General features: G+C 44.6%; 1 protein-coding gene across 3 annotated transcripts in view; it reads left to right on the top strand.

The window, feature by feature from the left end:
• Positions 1-20,366, top strand: part of SCN10A (sodium voltage-gated channel alpha subunit 10) — a 91,022-nt gene extending 70,656 nt beyond the window's left edge. For all 3 annotated transcript variants that reach the window (XM_055294816.2, XM_055294826.2, XM_055294835.2), the window contains 7 exons: positions 3,658-3,780; positions 5,284-5,568; positions 6,841-6,894; positions 8,156-8,293; positions 10,397-10,501; positions 15,608-15,878; positions 19,153-20,366. In XM_055294816.2, the coding sequence (XP_055150791.2) occupies positions 3,658-3,780; positions 5,284-5,568; positions 6,841-6,894; positions 8,156-8,293; positions 10,397-10,501; positions 15,608-15,878; positions 19,153-20,366 (2,190 nt within the window). The remainder of the gene's footprint in view (positions 1-3,657; positions 3,781-5,283; positions 5,569-6,840; positions 6,895-8,155; positions 8,294-10,396; positions 10,502-15,607; positions 15,879-19,152) is intronic.
• Positions 20,367-22,629: the final 2,263 nt, after the last annotated feature.

The following is a 22,629-nucleotide window of genomic DNA, read 5'->3' on the forward strand; positions in this document are numbered from 1 at the left end:
GGTCTGCCCAGCAGAGGTGTCAGGAAATGTATCTGTATTTGGTGCTTGCCTCCTGAAGCTGGATGAGGTCCAGCACAGAACATTCTGTCCAGCCTCCTGTGCTGGCAGGTCCTCCACAGCAGGCCTGTGCATTCAATTCTCTTCTTCCCTGATGCCAATGCACTAGCAGCTTCAGGCCACTGTACCACAAGGATTAGCTGTGAGGCCTGAAATCTGAGTCGTGGGTGATAATTCTGTGCATATAAAATAATTATTCATAAATGAAAGGAAAATTATTATTCTGGTGTCCCACCCCTTTAGGGGCACAGTCACGCCTGCTTATGTTGATCTCACCAGTCTCAGTCCTAATCACCTTAAACAGTCACACACTCATTTCATCCATCTTCCTACTGATTCTTCCTTCCAACCATCCATCCTTCCTTCCATACATTTCACCTTTTGTATCCAACCATTCAGTCTTCCTTTTTCCTTCCTCCCAAACATCCATCCATCTTTATTTCTTCCAGCTTTACATCTCCATCAGTCCTCTCCTTCCATCCATCCATTCCCATTCTTCTTTCCCTCTTCTCTTCTGCCCAATCATTTATTCTAAACTTCCTTCCATCTATTCATCATCCTTAACCCTTATATCTTTCTATCTTTTGATTCATTCTTCTATCCAACTGTCCAATCGTCTAACATTCTGTTCACTCATTCATGCATCTTCCATCCAAGCATCCTTCTACTCACTCATCCTTCTATCCACTCATTCTTCCATCTTTCCATTCTTGCTTCAACCTATCCATCTATTCTTCCTTTCTTCCACTTATCTGTTCATTCATCCCTTTCCCTTCCATTCATCATCCATTCATCTATCCTATCAACCTTTCAGTCATTCACTAATTTATTCCATTTATCTGTTCTGTCCAGCTCCCCATCTTTCTATTCATGCATCAGTCATTTTATCCAGCCATCCATCCTTCTCTTATCCACCTGTCTCATCTATCCATTCACTATTCCCTGCTTTCATACTTTTCCTTTCTTCTTTGTTTCTTCCATCCTTCCATTCAACTATCTATCCTATCCATCTTTTTGTATCTGTTATATTTTAAAATTTTTTAAAATACATTTTATTGTATATATTTGTATTAGTCTATTTTCATGCTGCTGATAAAGACATACCTAAGACTGGGCAATTTATAAAAGAAAGAGGTTTAATTGAACTTACAGCTTCACATGGCTGGGGAAGCCTCACAATCATGGCAGAAAGAAAGGAGGTGCAAGTCACGTCTTACGTGGATGGCAGCAGGCAAAGAGAGAGGTTGGGCAGGGAAACTCCCCCTTATAATATCGTCACATCTCATGAAACTTATTTGCTATCATGAGAACAGCATGGGAAAGACCTGCTCCCATGATTCACTTACCTCCCACTGGGTCCCTCCCCTCTCACAACACATGGGAATTAAAGGTAAGATTTGGGTGGGGACACAGCCAAATCATATCAATATTTAAGGAGTACAAAATGATGTTATAAGATATATATATATACATAGTAAAATGATTACTATAGTGGAACATATTAACATATCCATCATCTCACATAGTTACCCATTTCTCCCCCTGTGGCAAGAGCAGCTATAATTACTCAGTTAGCAAAAATACTGAAAACAATATGCTATTATTAACTACAGTATTCATGTTATACATTAAATCCATCCTATTTATCATTGCATCCTTTAATTCATCCCTCTGTGCAATCACCGTTCAACTTTTCATCCAGCTGTACTTCTTTCTTTCCTTCCTTCTAGCCATCCCAATGCTCCTATTTTTCTTCCATTTGTCAAATGTCTATTTATAACTATTGAATACAGGATTGTCTTATGAAGTGCTCTGCAAGAAACAGAAGCACAGAATACTCCCTATCTCCAGGATCTTACACTTTAGTCTTTCAGCAGACAAGACACACATGGAAATAAATGTATTATAAGGGTGAATGTGTTGAGCACTGCTGGGGGCAATTAGTATCTTGGAGACACAGAGACATGAGCCTTCTTCCACTCTTGGGGTGGGGTGGTTGAGAAGGCTTCCTATGGGAGGTGGCATTAGATGTGGGGCATAGAAATGAGCAGGAGCAAGGAGCTGCAAGGGGACTGGGGAAGGCCCGTCTTAGCTAAAGCCTGACCCTGAACAAAGGCATAGACACAAGTATGCTCAGGGAACAATTTGATTTGGGTAGAGTGTGTGGGTGAAATATGATTGGAAAAGTAGGTTGTGACAATATGACACAGGCTACAGAGTACGGAGCTTATCCTGAGGGTGATAAAGTACCAGTGAAGTTTGGGAGTAAGAGAAAAACATGATCATAATCAGATTTGCAGTGGAGAATAGATGCATGGTGCAGTACTAGGGCCTGGAGACTACTTGGGAGGCTAGTGGGCTGAGCAGTGGGAATGAAGGTGGGCTTGGGTGGACAGACTTTGCTGGAGAGGCACCAGCACCTGTCTGCCCCAGCTGCAGATTATCCATGTGAGGCAGACTTCCCAGGGGGCTGAGCAAAAGACTGAATAGGATTCAGCATGGAACTGGCCCCAAAACTCCCTACCCTCAGGCACCCAGGCAGCTGGGTCTCACCTGCTGATGTTTGGAGCCTTGCATGAATGAAGGAAGGGGGTCCCTTCCATTCCAGTTCTTTGTCCTGATGGAATAAGCCACTCATCCAAAGAATGGACATCGCTTGGGACTCTGCCACTCAAGTATAAAGCCCTTCTTTTCTGAAGCTCCTGTGTGCATCCCACCTAACTGCCAGGGTAAGCTGAGCCTGAATTCAGCCCACCATCTGTGATGTGGCTAAGATCTCACAGGACAGGGTCATAGCCCATATCTATGACATCTCCCTGGCACCTTCAAAGTTCCTAGCAGGGGAACTTTTTTCATGTAAGTTTCTTTCCTTTGCAGTCTTTGGACCATCACTTAAAGAAAACTGACAGACCAAAAGGGGCTCACAAGTCAGTCATTATATCTCAGATATCTATTGAAGCTAGATCTCACGGACCCATACCAGAAACTTTTGAAGAACTGCAGTGCTATCAGAACTTTGGAATTCTCTTAGTCTGACTTTTTCATTTTACAAAGGGTGAAAGTACCCTGGACTAGCCAGGCACTAACCCAAGGTCACAAAAAATCAGGGTCCAAAAGGGAATTAGACCCCACCCAAATCACTATTCTTTCCACTCCACTTATCTGAGCAAATATAATTCAGATTACTATATTCCTCAGAATAGACTCTCAGCATAGCCCCTAGGAGGGAACATCATATCTCCAAGTCTCTGAAAATCAGTTTCAAGGTTGTTGAGGCCTGACTGCTACCCCTAGAGAGAAAAGGAAGGGTTGATTTAATACACTGGAAGCTTGGCCACCTACATACCAGAGGTTGGTGATGTTAGAGACTGAGTTTTGCTTGCCCAGATTGTTTAAGAGAGTGGTGAATAAAATTTTTAATACAAGGGAAGAGACGGAACTCTTTCTAGACCTCTCATTGGAGTTCTGAATAAGGTGAGAGTTAGGATGATGGCTTAGACGTGTACGGATGGGAGGCTGGGCAGGAAGTTCCTATCTCCTTCCACCAGGACTGCCTTTCTGGAAACCTAGAGTGATGTTTCTGCCCTCTCCTGCACTCAGATCTCACTGATAAGTCTCACAGCGAAGATTCTGGAATATTCTGAAGTGGCTCCCATCAAAGCCCTTCGAACCCTTCGTGCTCTGCGGCCACTGCGGGCTCTGTCTCGATTTGAAGGCATGCGGGTAAGTCTGACCTCAAAACTTCTCTCATCTGGCCAGGCACGGTGGCTCATGCCTGTAATCCCAGTACTTTGGGAGGCTGAGGTGGGCAGATCACCTGAGGTTAGGAGTTCAAAACCACCTTGGCCAACATGCCGAAACCCAGTCCCTGCTAAAAATACAAAAATTAGCCAGGTGTGGCGGTAGCAAGCCGAGATTTTGCCATTGCACTCCAGCCTGGGTGAGACAGCGAGACTCCGTCTCAAAAAACAAACAAAAAACTTCTCTGATGTGCAGCTTTTGGTAACCCTTCCCCCTTTCTGCCCTCCATCCCACCAACCCTGAGCACCACCTCCAAAGGTAGGCTGTGAGTCTTCACTTCCTGCTCTGACTTTGGTGGTGCTGCATGTCCTAACTCTCTTAGTTCTCTTTCAAGTCTTTTTGTGGGCCCCTCTTCCTTTGTCACCCATAAATATTACAGCCACCAGGACCCAGACCTCACCCCCTTTGCTCTTAGTGAAGTGATCCTGAATCATCGCTCCACAAGCATCTATTATCTCAATCACCCAACTCTGCCTCTTATTGCCAACATCTCCAGAACATCCCAAGTTCTCTGTCTTTCCATGACAAATGAGTCTTTCCTCTAATACTCCATTTAAAAGTAGTGACATCATCAGCTCATTACCTCAGCTGCCACCCACTGGAATGCTTCTTCTCTCCTACCTAATGCAATCATCAGGTCCTGTGAATTTTTCCCTTCCATCCACCCCTTTCCTTATCCACCACCGTCAGCCTCCACCTTGCCCTAACTGCCTCCGTCAGGACAGAATGCTCACAGCCAGAGCCTTCTCTTAGAGACTGCTGATTGACACCCACCTCTTCCTCATAATTACAAAAGGCTCCCCAGCAGAAAGTAAGGTTTTGCTTTGCTCCACTATCATTGGCTGGAAGTAGTCATCATAGCTTCAAAAACAAAAGTAGGCTTTTGAAATTAACTTGTACCTTTACAAACACTAAGACCTGAAGATTGAAATAGTTTGAAATTTATTTTATTTTGTATCTAATAGATTCTCATTTGCTTATTTACAAATGAGCTATTTTGTGAATATGGATTTAGGTTTTCACTAGTTCTTGACCAAAGCATACTTTAAATTGTATTTAAATTGTGTTTGTGTTTTATGCATGGTATTTAAGGAGAATAAGTCAAGGTTCTAGAAGTCTGTATGTGCAAGTACAATAGACACACTCACGCTTCTAAATGAGTGCAGTATGCTTGTAAACTCATCCATCTTCTCACTGCAACCCACCCTGAATGAGGTTAAGGGAAGAAGGTCTAAATCCATCTTCAGCTGCCCAGTGTCTCTCAGTCTTCTGAGTCTGAATTATTGCACTAATTAACCCACTTATCTTGCTGCTTCCAAAGGCCACTGGCTCATGAAGCAGCCTGAATGAGTATAGAAAGAGATAGAATCCAGCAGAGGGGGTGGGGTATTGGGGGGTTCCAGGTCTTTCTCTATTTCCCACCAGGTGGTGGTGGATGCCCTGGTGGGCGCCATCCCATCCATCATGAATGTCCTCCTCGTCTGCCTCATCTTCTGGCTCATCTTCAGCATCATGGGCGTGAACCTCTTCGCAGGGAAGTTTTGGAGATGCATCAACTATACCGATGGAGAGTTTTCTCTTGTACCTTTGTCGATTGTGAATAACAAGTCTGACTGCAAGATTCAAAACTCCACCGGCAGCTTCTTCTGGGTCAATGTGAAAGTCAACTTTGATAATGTTGCAATGGGTTACCTTGCACTTCTGCAGGTGGTGAGTCAACCATGAGATCAACCGTATCTCTTGCTTTGACTGCTCAATAAAATGGAGAGTCTGGGTTCCCAGAAGATGCTATGTGGGGACTTCGCAAGGAGTAGCCCTCAGAGTGAAGTGAGATCATTCTCTCTTCCTACAGACTACACCATGAGGCTAGAGGGCCTTCCTAGTGAATATGATATCACAGTGGTGCAATTACACAAGTGTTGGCCAGTAGAATAGTATAAAGGGGTGGGCCTGCCATGGGATTGTTATCAGGTGGTGAGTTAAAACACAGAACCTGTACAAAATAGACAAGGCATAGCCACATGTTCAGTCTTCAACTTCACATCATTTCCTAAATGGTAATAAATTATGTCTAACTAGGTCTATTGTAATGATATATAATGTTGGTGATAATGACAGTCAAACACATTCACCCTGTCTTTCTTTCATCATCCATTCAACATTCAATCACTCATTTCTTGCCTTCATCCACCTGTTCATTCAGTCCTCTGTTCTTTCAAGTGTTAATACAATTACTTATACACTTGTCATGCAGTTACTCTTGAGTGTCTACATTCCACCATTGGTTCTTGCATTTATTCAACAAATAATCTCTGAGTAGCTCTGGTATTCCAGGCATGGTACTACTCAGCTCTGGGAGATACAGTCAGAACTGGCCTTGGACACTGATGCTGTATGAGAGAAACAGACTAATAAGTGAATTAAAACAGCAAATCAAGTGCTTTAAACAGGCCTAGGAGTGTAAGACCTAAGATGTCTTGCATGCTCTGAACATGCTGGAAGGCACATCCAGTTTCTAGACCTCAAGAATGCTAAAGCTGAAGGCAGGAACATGGAGGTCTTCTATTCTCAACTTCTCCATCTGGAAGATATACCATTCTTACATCATGTGCATAAGGTGGGAAAGTGGCTGAGAAAATGGCAGCCCTGAGAGGGGAAGCCTTAGGCAAGTGCACAGAGCAGCCTTGTAGCTGTTGGCACTAGAACCAGACATCTAGACACTCAGTCTTCAGTCCATACTACATTCTGAAAGTCTCTGTGTCTTTAATGCTACTCTATTCTTAAACAGTCACGTGTGGGATTACTTTAAATCATCATATGAGATTAGTCAAGTAACCCAAGGGAACCTTTCCTTTCATTCTTTCTGCACAAGCCCTTTCCAACTCAGGACTCTCCCCTCTCTAACTGGGCCACCATGGCTTGGGAAGGGTCCAATGTAGATGGATGGGCAGACACTGAGTGGCCTCTGCTCCTTGTCTCCAGGCAACCTTTAAAGGCTGGATGGACATTATGTATGCAGCTGTTGATTCCCGGGAGGTGAGTCTCAACCCACTGTCCCTACAGCCTTCCCCTCTGTGCATCCTACCCATATCAGTCTGCATTTGAAATGAAATGACGATGACCCTGGTACTGGAAGAGGCGATCACCCAGCAACCTCACACTGTCCCTCCTTGCAGCAGTGTCCAGCTGGCTCTCTGTTGGGTGTTTCAGCCACCGAGCCTATCCCCCTTTCATCTACACTCCCCAGGCTTCTCGAGGTTTTCCTCTGTTCACCATTGAGGAAAGCATCAGATAACCTCTAAGAGACAGTTCATGTGAGTCACTCCCTGGACAAGGGTGGGAGCAAAGCAAGGGTAGTGGCTAAATCAAGGGGCATCAGGAGGAATGAGGTAGAATCTCAGGAACTATCATAAAACCCAGGCTGGGCCAGGTGCAGTGGCTCATGCCTGTGATCCTAGCACTTTGGGAGGCCGAGGTGGGCAGATTGCCTGAGCTCAGGAGACCAGCCTGGGCAACACGGTGAAACCCAGTCTCTACTAAAATATGAAAGAAATTAGCCAGGCATGGTGGCTTGTGCCTGTAGTCCCAGCTGCTCAGGAGGCTGAGGCAGGAGAATCTCTTGAACCCGGGAGGCAGAAGTTGCAGTGAGCTGAGATTGCGTCACTGCACTCCAGCTTGGGCGAGAGATCGAGGCTCAATCTCAAAAAAAAAAAAAAAAAGAAAACGAAGAAAAAGAAAAAGCCAGGCTGGGGAGACACTATTGGGGAATGACCCCTTCCTGCTGTGGCAGGCACTGTCAATTCCCTGCCACCTCTTCCCTTAGCCCACTTCTGATTTCACCTGCAGGCTGCACTTCTGATTCTCTGTGTAAAGACTTCAGGGCTTAGGAGCTTGTTCAGCAACTTCTCCCCCAAGGACCAGGGATTTAATGTCCCTAGGGGCAACACTTACCAATAAGTTTCGGGAGTCTGAGGATAAATACTCCAGCTTCCCTGTCCCTTGGTGATACAATCCTGCATGTGCTCTACACAGTTACTCAGAGGACCCCAATAGGATTGCGCTCCAGTTGCCCACAATGATGCCCTGCTTAACAACATCCTCTTCACAGGCTCTTCTCCCGTTCCCGCTTATTCTCCCCCACTCCTGCTTATGTGCCCCCACTCCCTCATTCCTGCTTCCTTGGATCACCTCCCAGATAAATCACCTGCACCCAGGTCCATGTCTTAGGCTTGGCTTTCAGAGTGAACCTGAACTAAGACACCCACCCTCCTTCCCACTCTCCCTTGTCTGGTCACAGGTCAACATGCAACCCAAGTGGGAGGACAACGTGTACATGTATTTGTACTTTGTCATCTTCATCATTTTCGGAGGCTTCTTCACACTGAATCTCTTTGTTGGGGTCATAATTGACAACTTCAATCAACAGAAAAAAAAGATAAGTGGGGCTCAGGTGTTTCTGGTTTCTGCTGTAGTGGTAAGCCTGATATTTCCTGTTCCCTGGCCAGCTCTGTCCTCCTAACAAAAGCCAACACTACTCATAGCACATCACTTTAATGTCATTGCTAACCCTTACCCTGTGATTGCTGTTGCTGGAAGAGTTGCATTTCTCTCTGTCAGCAATGCCCCCCTAACACCCTCACTCAGGGTTCACATCCCTAAGGCATCTTGGGCTTCCCAACTGGAACCAGGTGTGTTAGATGTGTTGCAAGTGAGCCCTGGGAGAATACAAGCAGGGAAAGAAAGGGATCCAGAAGTTGCTGACCTGTTGGGGGATATGATCCCCACAGAGGACTGAGTCAGGGCACCTCAGGGAAGGCCATGGCCCAGCACTGGCAGAATCCCAACCCTCCTTGGGATGGGGAGGAAGGCTTGTGCCTCCAAGGGTGCCAACTCTGATTGATAGGAATCAAATCCCAGATAACCTCTCATGTTTACAAGCAAATGTCAGGGCAATAAAGGTATAAAGTACTTTTCCTATTATCCTTTCATTTAATACCCTCTATACCCCTGAGGTAGATAGGCGCTGTTCTAGATTTGCGTAACTGAGATCCTGAGAGAAAAGAGGTTACATGGATAAGTCACAGAGTACATGCAAACCTGGGTTTGCATTCCTGACTCAACTACTTGTGGATGGCTCATGCTGGCAATATTTTAAACCTCTCTGAGTCTCAGTTTTCTCATTCATTCAATGGGGCTAATAATACCTACTTTCTGGATTGTGGTGAGGGGTAAACAAAACCCTGAACAAAGATCACTGAGCATAAGACAGCTTTGGTGGTGAAGTTTCTGGCACTGTAACAGCAGAGGGCAGTGTGACTGGCAGGGCCTCAAGAGCACCAGATGCTGTTGCTATTAACAATTTAAAATATATACCTAGTAGGGCAGGCATCCCACTTACAGGAAATCCTTGCCCAGGGTTCTGGGCATAAGAAGAGGATAGGACAGGACTGGGACAAGACAGTGCTGATCAGTGTGATTAGCACCCTAGGGAGGTTTGAGATTATTGAAGCAATCATTTCTCTCATTTTACAGATGAGAAAACTGAGGTCAAGCAACAGATTACAGAGGGAGATATTAGGTAACGGAGGGAGATGAGCCAGTGACCAGGCTGGGGTCACTGAGAAACTGCATCTACTGAATCCTTGGTCAGAGTTCTCAGCATGACCTCACCTGGAGCTCACCTAACCACTGCCCTTGCCCTTTCCTTCTCTCCCCCCATAAAGAGGTCCTCCCAGGAAGCCATTTGTGTCCACAGATCTTCTCAGATCTCCTTTCAAATTCCACAGATCTCAGCCCACTTTCCCAGCATTTGCAGGGACTAACTTACATAAGCATGTTATTAAAATAGGTGGCTTTCAAATTATGTCAGCAAGTTAAAGGTGAGAGCTTGAATGAAGAAAATCCAAAGGGCCCCTAAAGAAAAACTAATACCCAATCCTAAGAGAGGAAGACCTCTTTGGTGGTGCAGTTTCTGGCACTGTAACAGCAGAGGGCAGTGTGACTGGCAGGGCCTCAAGAGAACCAGAGGTCCCTCTGAGACCAAGGACCCAAGGATAAGGCAGTAATTGTCCTCATCTCCTCCTCTCCAGAAAAGATTTGAGGGCTTCTGTCCGTCCCAGAGTCTTTGCTTCAAGGTCCTCAAGAAATCTCTTGCCCCCTGGGAGGGACTGTGACTCTAGAAGCCCAAAGAATTTTACTGGAATGAACAGGCTAGATCCAAGGCTCAGATTTGAACCAACATGTACCTTCTCCTTGAGTCCTGTTTCCTAACCCTCCCCACCCTCTATCCAGCATCTCTAGATCCCTGGAGAACAGAAACTGGCTTTGCTTTAGAGACCCAGGCAGGGAGTCAGCAATGGAACTCAGTCCCCCCGTCCTGACACTGGTTGTGGCAAGACACTTCTTGATGCTGGGCTTGGTGTGTCTATCTGCAGAGGAGGGGAGAAGGTTGATATGATCCTTTCTCTCCTGCCTGTTCTGATTTTGGTATCTGTGGGGAGTTCCTCTTGCTTTAGTAACAGTGTGGCCCTCTCTGCACTTAGGGGGCCAGGACATCTTCATGACAGAGGAGCAGAAGAAGTACTACAATGCCATGAAGAAGTTGGGCTCCAAGAAGCCCCAGAAGCCCATCCCACGGCCGCAGGTGAGCCCCAGAGGTTTACTCTAGCACAGCCTGTCTGTGAATCCAACATGACAGTCTATGCTTGTGTCAGGCAGGGGCCTGAGGGAGTGCTGTTTATGGAAGAGAAGATCTGGGTTGACGTTAGGATGAGGGTGATGAGGGTTCCTAGGCCCAAGGAATGAGAAGTTCAAAAGAAGCAACTCTGGTCTTCTGGAGTAAACATACCTTTTACGGCTATTTGAAATAAGTCTGTTTGGGGAAGCACTGAGTTTCTCCAACAGTTTTAGAGTTCAAGCACAGGATTGGAGGCAGATTAAGCTAAGTGACAGTAAGGGTAGTTAGAACCCAGGCATTAAACTTGTGTGGTTATGTATCATGGTCTAGGTGGCAGTGGATCTCCAGTATCACCCTATATTCTACCCCACGCCTACAGGTATAGAGAGGAAATGACCACAACCCAACTCCCCTGCCAGGATCCAAGATGCAGTCATGGTCGTGGTCAAATGGCCCAATAGGAACCAAAAGTTATCCCACTCGAGTTTAAAGATTGGGCAAAAATTAGGGCCAGACTCTAGTTTCACTCCTTTTTTCATAAAGATCTCAAGAGACATGGCTTTCTGTTCCTCCATTAAATGCATTACCCATACCACACATGATATCACCTAAGTTCTTCTCAGCCCTCTGCCAGAAGATAGAAAATGTCAAGCCTCTGAGAGGCCCCAAGATAACACTTTTTTGGGAATGGATGAACAGGTTTAGGGGTGAAGATATTGATGTGTCAGAAATTATTGTTGATCCTCTTCAAAGAATTTCCAAGCCATCCACTTCAGTGAATGGAATTGGCCCTGTGTCTCTTTACATAAACTTTCTGTGGCTAAGATGCAGCATTAGTGAAGAAAATCGCAGGTATTGCTGGTGGCACAATTTCATCAGCCCTTCCCCACACAAGGGCAAGGTCCAAAGGACCTTTAACAAAGGAACAAGCCTTTCCCTAAATGAATTATGGAGACATGCATTCTGTTAGCCAAGGTATTAGATTTTTTAAATCAAGGTATAGGATTTGCATAATTTACTTCAAACTTTGTCAGAATAAAGTGGAAAACATTTACAAGAGAAAAAAAGTGATGACTTTTGACACTTTATTTTGAAATAGTGGTCATGAATTTATTACTAGTCTTGATTCTGATAAGAGGTATTACAATGGGGATTGGGGAGTGATAGGAGGTTCAGACCTCTGTAAGGGCAGAGCTTCCTTCCTAAATCACGCATACGATCAAGATAACTGGATTTGAGTGAGCCTGAGCAAAAGTCCTTCGGCTCATTGAGTATCCCTCCATCAACAAGTTCAATGGAGAGGAGTAGGCTCAAAATTAAAATTAGGTGAAAGGCTGAGTCCCAACCACATTCAAGTCACGGGTAATGAGAGGAGGACCCTAAGACTTAATGAGAAGCAAGCGGCTGAGTCCACATTGGCCTTTACTTGTGGCTGGAGTAAGGTTGAATCCACATTTGAACCAGATGCCAAGGAGGTGTATGCTAGGGACAACCCTTGGCAAAATCATGAAAGTTTTTGGCACCTTCCCCCACATACTACTCAATCTCTCTTTGACATCCCAGCTTCTTCCCTCTCATCACCCAACCCCATAGGCTGCCAAAGAAAGCTTCCTCCCCTCAAGGAAGACAACATTCTTAGGACAAGGTAAATCATATTTCAAAAAGGGACCCTGGAGAGAGCATCTACCTACAAAGGCATGACCCTAATGTTGAAATTCCAGGCAGTAAATAGGAGTGGGAGACAGAGTTGATGGTCAGGCAGGAAGACCTGCAACAAAATCACGATTTTTCCTAATTAAGCTGCAACCAAGATCCTCCGAGGATGGCACTGGGGGAGACCTCCACATGTCAGGGGAGAGTGAAACCTCATAACCAATTCTGTTCCTGAGATTCTCCATCCTTTGAATGGAAGAAGAGTGGGGTAGTAATTCTTTCCTTTGTTCCCTAATTTTGCATAGCTGAGGCAAGGCTAGAACATTTAAACAAAACTTTGAAGTCACAGGGATGCCAACAGAGAAATCAGCACAAAGCAGACTCCAAGCAGCAATTGCAGATGGCTGCTCTCCAGGACCCAGAAGTCTTGGACCATCCTAGCTCCTGACCAGCATCCATATGGCAGGCAACATCTTTGACACCCACATGCCCAGTGGCACAAGCCTGATCATCTTCCCTCTTCAAAGTCTAGAACCAAGAAAGAAATCCAAGGAAAAAGGAAATTCCCACTCCCAACTAAAACCCTTCTTCCCAGGCCCAGCTTGCTTTTGGCCAGATTATTGGCCCTGGAATGTCCACCTTCTCCCCTTAGAAGCCCCAAAGGGCAAGCTGGTCATACCAGCAAAGCAGACACAGGATTTCTGCCCCATCAGTGCATGGGTGCCATTTCATGACAGAGCTTACCTGGGACCACATAGGAGCCACACACACCTCCTATCACCTCTGATGATGCTCAGGCTCTAAATCTTGTTTCTTCCATAGGAAAGGCTAAGGATTCCACAAGACTGGGAAATTTTATTCTTTAACATTCCCTGCTACAGAAATCAATAAAAGCAGCTCTCATTTCACTTTATAAAAATATAATAGGCTCTAGAGAATATCACATCATCAATCACCCACTTCATCGTCTCTGAGAGCACCAAGGGTTGCAAAGGTATGATCCCTGACCATGGGCTAATCCAAGAGCAGCTAGCAAGCTATTCCATTCCCTAAAGTCAGAATATCCAGGGCAAACTTCACACCCAGCCACTTAGCGATGCTGTTGCCTGCTCTGTTTAATTAGAAGTCATGTGACCATGAATGGGCCTGTATTCTTTCACCATTTTCAGTGATGAAATGGAAGGGATTAGTGGCTCAGCAATCCCCCTCCCGCCCTAGGAAAAATGTGAGCCAGCAGTTCTGCCCTGAGCAAAGGCCACTTGGGTCTGATTCTTTGCTCTAACCCAACAGGGTAGCAACCCATCCCCACCATGAAGCAGAAGGCAAGGATCAGCCTCATCGCAGCACTTCCCCCTCTGCCTGCTGTGCAGCTCCCATGGGCTCCCTGGCAGGGATCAGACAGGTTCTTGTCCTCCTCCCTCATAGACACACATGCAGAGGCCTACACATCCCATACATTCAGTATGTACCCTTGGTACAGAATTGAATTTAGTCAAATAAACGGTGACTTTAAATTTTCATTTTAGCTATGGTTAACTCAGAACTGCCCATTCTGTTTTCCATTCATTTACCAATTTGCAGAGCATCTATTGCAGCCAGACACTACGCAGACACCAGCGTTAGAGTAGTGAGCAAGATAGACAAATTTCTTACTCTTACGGAGACTACAGTCCAGTGACAGAGGCAAACAGTTGGCCAAAAGTTGCACATATATATTAATTCCTGGCTGGAGAAATTGTCAAGGGAAAAAAAATGGGGTGAAGGGCAAAGGATGCTCAAGACTGAGCCTCGAAGAGCTCTGATGTCTAAAAATTGGGTCAAGGAGACTATAAAAGAGCATCAAAAATGGCAAGAAAAGAAGCAGAAATGTAAGGCATGGTGGAGACCAAGAAAGCAACATTTCAAGGCAGAGGGGGTACTAGGCAATATCAGACAAGCGTCCTTGGATCTAACATTATGGGAAGTCATTCATGATCTTAGTGAGAACCATCTCTGTCAGGATAGAGGCAAAAGCTCTGTTGATGTGGGGTAAGGAGTGAATGAGGGACACTGATTGTACACAACTCTTTCAAGAAATTTTGCTTTGAAGGTGGGAAGAGATCTAAGATGGTAGCTGGAAGGAGATGTAAGTTTCTGAAAGATTCTGCTTTAAGTTAAGAGAAACTAAGTCATTAGAGATTTGTGCAATAAACCAAGAGACAAAGAGTAATGCACATGGACATTAATTTTGCCTAGGATAATAGCCAAGAGTGGGCAAATGTGGCCAAAAGCCTCACCCATCAGTAATGAGGCAGAGGGACCAAGAGGTTGGCAAGCAGCAGTAATGAAGAGGTGACAAAGCTAGGTGACAAAGCTAGGTGGCAAAGCTTCAAAGCAAGAAGGGGTTTTACAAGACACAGGAAGAGCAATGGTGTGGAAGGGTCAGTGGTGAACAAGGAGAACCCCAGGCCTGACCCCTGAGGTACATGGGGTAGGGGAGAATGCAGCCTTTAAATAGGGGGAGATATATGCAGATCAAGGCAGGTGAGCTCCATAGAGGTCAGGAGAAGTTTTGGGAGAAGGTCAAAGCGTGGGGAATGGGGCTGGGATCAAGGACTCACAGAGCAGTAAGATGTTCACAGCACTAAAAGAAGAGAGGATCACACTAGGAGCTTTTTAAAGACACCATAGAAATAACCAGATATAAATGATCTCTTGGTTATCCAGGCCACTCTGCCTCCTTCCAAGATGCAAACAACCAAGATTTGACCCCACGCCCTATACCTGCATTTGCTTAGGCATTTGCACAGCACCAGGAACAGAGGGAACATTTCCAAGAATAAGTTTCCCCTTTGCACTTGACTTTACTCTCAGCAAAGTAGCTCAGATTAATATTTCAAACAGCTCTTGAACTCTTGCAATGTGCAGGGCACTACAGGGAAACAAAGTTAAGGAAGGTATAGCCCTTGTCCTCGAACAGCTCATTGTCTAGTAGAGAAGAAGAGACGCATATACGAATTGCTAGAACTCGAGGCTGACTGAAAAGTGGGAGCCCCAAAGGGACAGGACAGTGTGGTGTCACGTGACTAAGGGACGCTCCATGCAGTAAGTGGAGCTTAAAAGAGATGGATTACTCAAGACTGTTGGAATTTAGACAGCCAAGAGAGGAGACTGGGAGGGCATTGCAGATAGAGGCAAGGGCACAGACCAGGACAAAGGAAGGGCCTGGTGACTTCAAAGGGCCAGGAGAGGTATTAAGGACTTGAACTGGGGCAATGAGGTAGAGTCAACTAAAAGTGAAATTTTGGAAGAGGTAAGGCTAGTATTTGGCTTCTGTTCGGATGTGCAGTGTGATGGAGACAAAACTCATCTATGGATAACACAGATGCCTGGTTTGTGTTGGCACAAAGGCCCTGATGCCACTATCTCTTGTTTTCTCAGAACAAGTTCCAGGGTTTTGTCTTTGACATCGTGACCAGACAAGCTTTTGACATCACCATCATGGTCCTCATCTGCCTCAACATGATCACCATGATGGTGGAGACTGATGACCAGAGTGAAGAAAAGACGAAAATTCTGGGCAAAATCAACCAGTTCTTTGTGGCCGTCTTCACAGGCGAATGCGTCATGAAGATGTTCGCTTTGAGGCAGTACTACTTCACCAATGGCTGGAATGTGTTTGACTTCATTGTCGTGGTTCTCTCCATTGCGAGTAAGTGGGCAGCCATGTGGTGGGGAAGCCCCACCTCTGCTTGGGGGTCTTTGGGATACTCTTCTAAAACCAAGGAAATAACCAACCAACTTTTTGAAATACATGTTTATTTTAGAAGAACCCTGTATTTGAAGCTTTCCAAGAGTAGCAAGTTTTAAATGCCTTGGGCTGCTCTCTCAGTGAAATGAAGAGGTTCTATTGACCTTCTCCATGCTCACATGAAGTGTTTTCAGGTGCCTACTGTGTGCACAGCCCATGGCTAGAACCTCAGGGGCTGACAGGGAATAATCACGCCTCCTGAGAACTTCAGACTGTAAGATGGTGGAGTCTCCAGCAGACCTTACTTTTATGGTCTTGAAAGCAGTGGGCGGGTGGTGTAATGTGAGGTGAGTCTTAAAATATGTTCTGGAAAAGGAGATGGATTGCCATCAAAGTGAGGAAAGACTGGGAGGAGATTGTTCAAAGGAGATTCTCAAGTCTAGTGTCTGGAATTAAATCTCTACACAACTGTTCTATTAGGGAACATGAGTGATAGAAAGTCAAGATATCAATGCCAAGAACTTAATACAGTTAAGGCCCAGTCTGGGTGTTGTTGAATGACAGGCCCAGTATTTTGGGCCCAATGGTGTTCAGAGAAAATTACTAGAGTTAGAGGCTAACATGGGGAAATGGAGCTGCCATGATTGAATACTTCCTAAGTTCTGAGCACTGAGCTGGGCTCCATGAATGTTCACAGCAGCCCTGTTAAGCAGGTATTATTATCCTCATTTTATACATTTAAAATTGAGACTCAAAGATCAAGAATATTATGCAGGGTCACAGAGTTTCCAAGTGTTGAAGCTGAATTTAGGACAGGCTCCAATCTTCTAATGAACTTGCAGCCTGTCACCAACAGCCAAGAGACTGTCCCTGGGCTTATGGGTTAGCTGAAGTTTGACCCTATGAAGGCCAAATCACAGCTCACCAGCTTCACCTGGCATTATAAATGTATCTTGATTGGTTATATCCTGACCTGCTTACTTTTCATGTCAGGCCGTAGCTGTAGATTTAATTTCCCACTGATTTACTACCAAGAGCTGAGAGTATCTAAATACAACTTAGCAGCATTTCATCAACCTCCCCACCTTGGTGCTGAAACACAGCCTTGGGTTGCGTGTATTTCCGGGGATTTCAGTTTGTTTTTGTTCTCGTTTTATTTTGATATTGCTGCTCTGTTTTTTAACACTTTATTGAGGTATGATCTACATGTAAAAACTATACATGTTTAATGTACACAACTGTATGAGTTTGGAGATAAGTATACACCCATGAAACCATCACCACCATCAATGCCAGAAACATGTCCATAACCTCCAAATATTTCCTCCTGCCTATTTATTTATTTATTGGGTGCTAGGAACACTTAAGATTTATTCTCTCAGTGAATTTTTAAGTAGACAACACGGTATTGTTAACTATAGGCACTATGCTATAAGTAGAGCTCTAGGATTTATTCATGTCACATAACTGAAAGTTTGTACACTTTGACAAGTACCTCCCCAATTTCCCCTCCTCCCAGCTCCTGGAAACCACCATTCTATTCTCTGCTCCCATGAGTTTGACTATTTTAGATTCCTTATACAAATGCAATCATGTCATTTTTGTCCTTCTGTGTCTGGCTTATCTCACTTAGCATAATAGGAGTTTTTGTTGGTTGGTTGGTTAGTTGTTTTCATTTTTGTTTTGTTTTGTTTGTCTTCCAAAATGAAAGATTCCAAAGGCTATTTTGATTTTGTATTAAAGAAGGGAGCTTGTTTGTGTATCAGCAATATAGAAATAAAACATAGCCAAGTACTTAGTTCTATGATGGGGATATCTTAACTACCAGTTCCTGTGACTTAGAGGGTAGCACCATCCGCTGGGGCAGGAATCCTTTATAGAACTGGAAAATAAGCAGAAAAACCCACATATCAATCTTTCTGCCCTCTCTCCTTACCTCCCTTTCTTCCTTCCCACCAGCAAGAGGTGATTGAGTATCTAATTGTTACAAGTACGAGGACTCATTCTCCCTTAAAATAAGATCTTGGAGCAAATTAAAATATGCTGTAGACCAGTTGTCTGGCAGAAAATTTTACCAGAGTATGTAGACAAATAATGTACCCTACACTATGGGAACATGTCCTAGTTAAACTGGAATTTCACAGAAGGTCTTCCACAAAGATTTTATAATCCAAAATTATAATTATTTCCCAAGTCCCCTTCTACTTTCTTCCTCTTTCCAACACAATATTGTGACCCATGTGCATAACGACAAAGGGCAAGTAGGGGAGAGGGCCCAGGGAACCCGGCAAGGAGCGAGAGCTTGCTGCTACATCCCTCACCATTTTTCCTGTGAGATGTTGAACCTTCTCTTACCTAAAGGCCTTGCCTCATCTTTGGTGGAGGCCTTTGGTACAAATAGGGCTCCCCAGGTCCCCAAGACCAAAATTCAAACATCTTCAAGTTAGACATCATATAGAGGGACATACACATTCTTTATATTTCCAACTTTGTTCATAGTTGGAGTTGGGGGCAGTAACTGACTCCCTCAAAAAAACGTATCTCCAGGCCCTAACATAAAGTTCAAAAACAGCTGGAACCAAAAAAAAAAAAAAAAAAAAAAATTAAGGCATTGTGCAGACAGCTGGTCATTCAAAGCGCTTATGCTTTAGCTGTCTGCCAGTTGCCCAAATCCTCAGGCCCCCTTGTAATTAACACCAGACTCTGTACAATTAGCCACGGGACCGGGTGCCAGAAACAGAGTCAATCTTCACAGTAGGAGGTAGGGAGAGGAATCATAAGGGGTCCTGGCCTTCACAGAGCACAGGACCTGGGTGGAGGAAAGGGCATGACCCAAAGGCTACAGTGTCAGGGAGGAGCAGGGTCTGTGTCATAGGCAAAAACAGGCCAAAGACTGTGGGCCTGTGGAATAAACTGCAGTCACTTCCAGTTGAACTTGGCTGCAGAAGATAAGTTTTTGACTGTGGAGGTTGACCAAGAGGATATTCTGGGTGGAGGCAAAGATAACATGGTAGGAAGGGTAAGACTGATGAGGAAGAGAGGACTTATGCAATGGGCATTTACTGAGCCCCTACTTTGTGCTACCTACCATGCCAGGCTCTGAGGGCCCAGAGTCCTCAAATATGGATGCCCAAGTGGCAGTCTATACCAAGCAAAGCATAGTGCCATCACAGCCAACTTTGTCAGGTCTCATGGCTGGAGATACTAATTAGATAATTTCTTCCTTCTTTTAAAGGCCTCGTTTTTTCTGCAATTCTTAAGTCACTTCAAAGTTACTTCTCCCCGACGCTCTTCAGAGTCATCCGCCTGGCCCGAATTGGCCGCATCCTCAGACTGATCCGAGCAGCCAAGGGCATCCGCACACTGCTCTTTGCCCTCATGATGTCCCTGCCTGCCCTCTTCAACATCGGGCTGCTGCTCTTCCTTGTCATGTTCATCTACTCCATCTTCGGTATGTCCAGCTTTCCCCATGTGAGGTGGGAGGCTGGCATCGACGACATGTTCAACTTCCAGACCTTCGCCAACAGCATGCTGTGCCTCTTCCAGATCACCACGTCGGCCGGCTGGGATGGCCTCCTCAGCCCCATCCTCAACACAGGGCCCCCCTACTGTGACCCCAATCTGCCCAACAGCAATGGCACCAGAGGGGACTGTGGGAGCCCAGCCGTAGGCATCATCTTCTTCACCACCTACATCATCATCTCCTTCCTCATCGTGGTCAACATGTACATCGCAGTGATTCTGGAGAACTTCAATGTGGCCACGGAGGAGAGCACCGAGCCCCTGAGTGAGGACGACTTTGACATGTTCTATGAGACCTGGGAGAAGTTTGACCCAGAGGCCACTCAGTTTATTACCTTTTCTGCTCTCTCGGATTTTGCAGACACTCTCTCTGGTCCCCTGAGAATCCCAAAACCCAATCGAAATATACTGATCCAGATGGACCTGCCTTTGGTCCCTGGAGATAAGATCCACTGCTTGGATATCCTTTTTGCTTTCACCAAGAATGTCCTAGGAGAATCTGGGGAGTTGGATTCTCTGAAGGCAAATATGGAGGAGAAGTTTATGGCAACTAATCTTTCAAAAGCATCCTATGAACCAATAGCAACCACTCTCCGATGGAAGCAAGAAGACATTTCAGCCACTGTCATTCAAAAGGCCTATCGGAGCTATGTGCTGCACCGCTCCATGGCACTCTCTAACACCCCATGTGTGCCCAGAGCTGAGGAGGAGGCTGCATCACTCCCAGATGAAGGTTTTGTTGCATTCACAGCAAATGAAAATTGTGTACTCCCAGACAAATCTGAAACTGCATCTGCGACATCTTTCCCACCGTCCTATGAGAGTGTCACTAGAGGCCTTAGTGATAGAGTCAACATGAGGACATCTAGCTCAATACAAAATGAAGATGAAGCCACCAGTATGGAGGTGACTGCCCCTGGGCCCTAGTGAGAACACTCTAGCCTGGATATGTTCAGTTTTGATGTGTCCTTCTGCTCTGTGTTAACTCTTTCCCATTGCAGATCACACCCAGCTACAGCCTCACCAATGCATGCCACTGATCACAGTGTCAGAACTGGGCAGGGAATGCAGCTGGTAACCACCTTTGAAAAAGTCGTCATACACAAAAAGGAGTCAGAAGCTAAGAGCACTTCCACTGTGATTTCCCTTCTGAATTTCAATATCAGATCATGGGTTCTCTTACTCTCCAGAAAATATCCCTTGTCCTTTTATTTTTATTGTAATCAGATTATATTTACTGAGACAAACTTCTCAGGACCAGAACTTCCAAAGATACAAAACAAGAACATTACTGAAGGTCCAAGGTAGTCCTCTGTGAAGCACCATATAGAGATTGGCAATGTTATTTAGGATTTTGCATGACTGCATGTGAGAGCTGTCGGACAACTGCTCTGACCCAGGGTAACACCTGTGGCCTATGTCTTGAAAAGCCTTTGAGATATCCATTAAAATTAATATTTTTAAAGGTATGTCCACACCAGTGTTATGTCGTAAAGCATCATTTTATTTTTCTCTTATTTCTGTGATGCTGACATGTATCATGAGTCACTTACCCCTCACTTTCTGGGATCTTGATATTTTTCAGTTTGAGATTGAGGCTGGGTGGAGCAGGAAAGAGCACTGTCCTGGGATCTGGAAATGCCAGTTGGAATCCTAACTTTTCCACCAATTGCCTGGCTGACCAGGGCTAAAGTCTTTCCCCTCTTAACTTCAATTTCCTCACTTGTAAAATTGGTGGGAAAGGAAGAAAATGAATGCTTTCTATAGCCTTCGCATCTCATGTTGTAGAACTCAATGGTGCCTGCCCCATTTATATGGGAAAAACACTCTTTTCTGAGGCCGAAATGGCTGGACCTTTCTGTGGTGTAGCTAAAGAGGCAGCTTTTGAATACATTCCAGAGTGTGTTTACATCTCATAATCAGACATTAAGGAGGAGAGTTGTTACATTACCCGGCGTCTAGAACTCCATAGTTAGTATAATCAGAAGAAAAAGTATAATCATGAGAATGATGATCCGGTAGAAAAAAGGTATGGCCAGTAGTTTCATTCATCCTGCAAATGTTATTAATTACCTACTATATGATGGGCATTGCTCCAAGAACAAGAGACAAAATAGGAGTTAAGCCCCCAAAAGATTAATTATATGAACTGAATGGAGTAAAAATTGTCAGAGGAGTTTACTTAGTCCAAAGGCATGTTGCAGATTTTGAGACGAAGGAAAGCAAAGACTCCCTATGACAAAATAGGACATAGGGATTGTAATGACAATCATGATCTTCCATTAACTCTTGGGCCATTCCCAGCCACAATCACAAAGATTCAAATATTCCCACCTATGAGTGAGAACATGCGGTGTTTGGTTTTTTGGCCTTGCGATAGTTTACTGAGAATGATGTTTTCCAGTTTCATCCATGTCCCTACAAAGGACACGAACTCATCATTTTTTATGGCTGCATAGTATTCCATGGTGTATATATACATCTTGCATGACACGGAGTTTTTGAAAATGTATCCAAATGCAAGATTATCTTTTGAAAATTTTGCTAGAGCCAGTTTCCAAGTTCACCTGGTGGTACAATTACAAGGTAGAAACTAGATTTCCATGGGAGCCAACCTGAGAGCCAGAGCTACCTTCTCAACCTCACCCACAAGAGATAAAACTAGAATCTCTCTGGCCCAGAATGTGAGGATACCTTAGCACTGAAGGGAGATAAGAGACAGGACAATGATGCTGACTGTACAAATATCTGGAATCTGCAAGTTCTCAAAAATATGCCTCCACCATAAACACCACCCTAACTTTTTATACCATTTAACTGCATAACACATAGACACAGATGGCAAATAACATTCAGAACATCCACTTAACACAGAATAGTAGGTATAGGCAGAGCCCTGGTGTGCTGGAGCATTTGCTTAAGACAAAAGTGAAGTCACTTTCCTAAGTGCTAGGGATGCAAAATAAAACAGATCTTCAGTCTGGAGCTGAACACAGGCTGAAGGTTTACAAATACATTAAAAAGACAATTCCTTTTTTTTCTTTTTTAAAATTATGCTTTAAGTTCTAGGGTACGTGTGCACAATGTGCATGTTTGTTACATAGGTATACATGTGCCATGTTGATTTGCTGCACCCGTCAACCCATCATCTACATTCCGTATTTCTCCTAATGCTAAAAAGTAAAAAAAA

The sequence above is a fragment of the Symphalangus syndactylus genome, chromosome 1 (assembly GCF_028878055.3).
Source record: "Symphalangus syndactylus isolate Jambi chromosome 1, NHGRI_mSymSyn1-v2.1_pri, whole genome shotgun sequence".
Classification (NCBI taxonomy): domain Eukaryota; kingdom Metazoa; phylum Chordata; class Mammalia; order Primates; family Hylobatidae; genus Symphalangus; species Symphalangus syndactylus.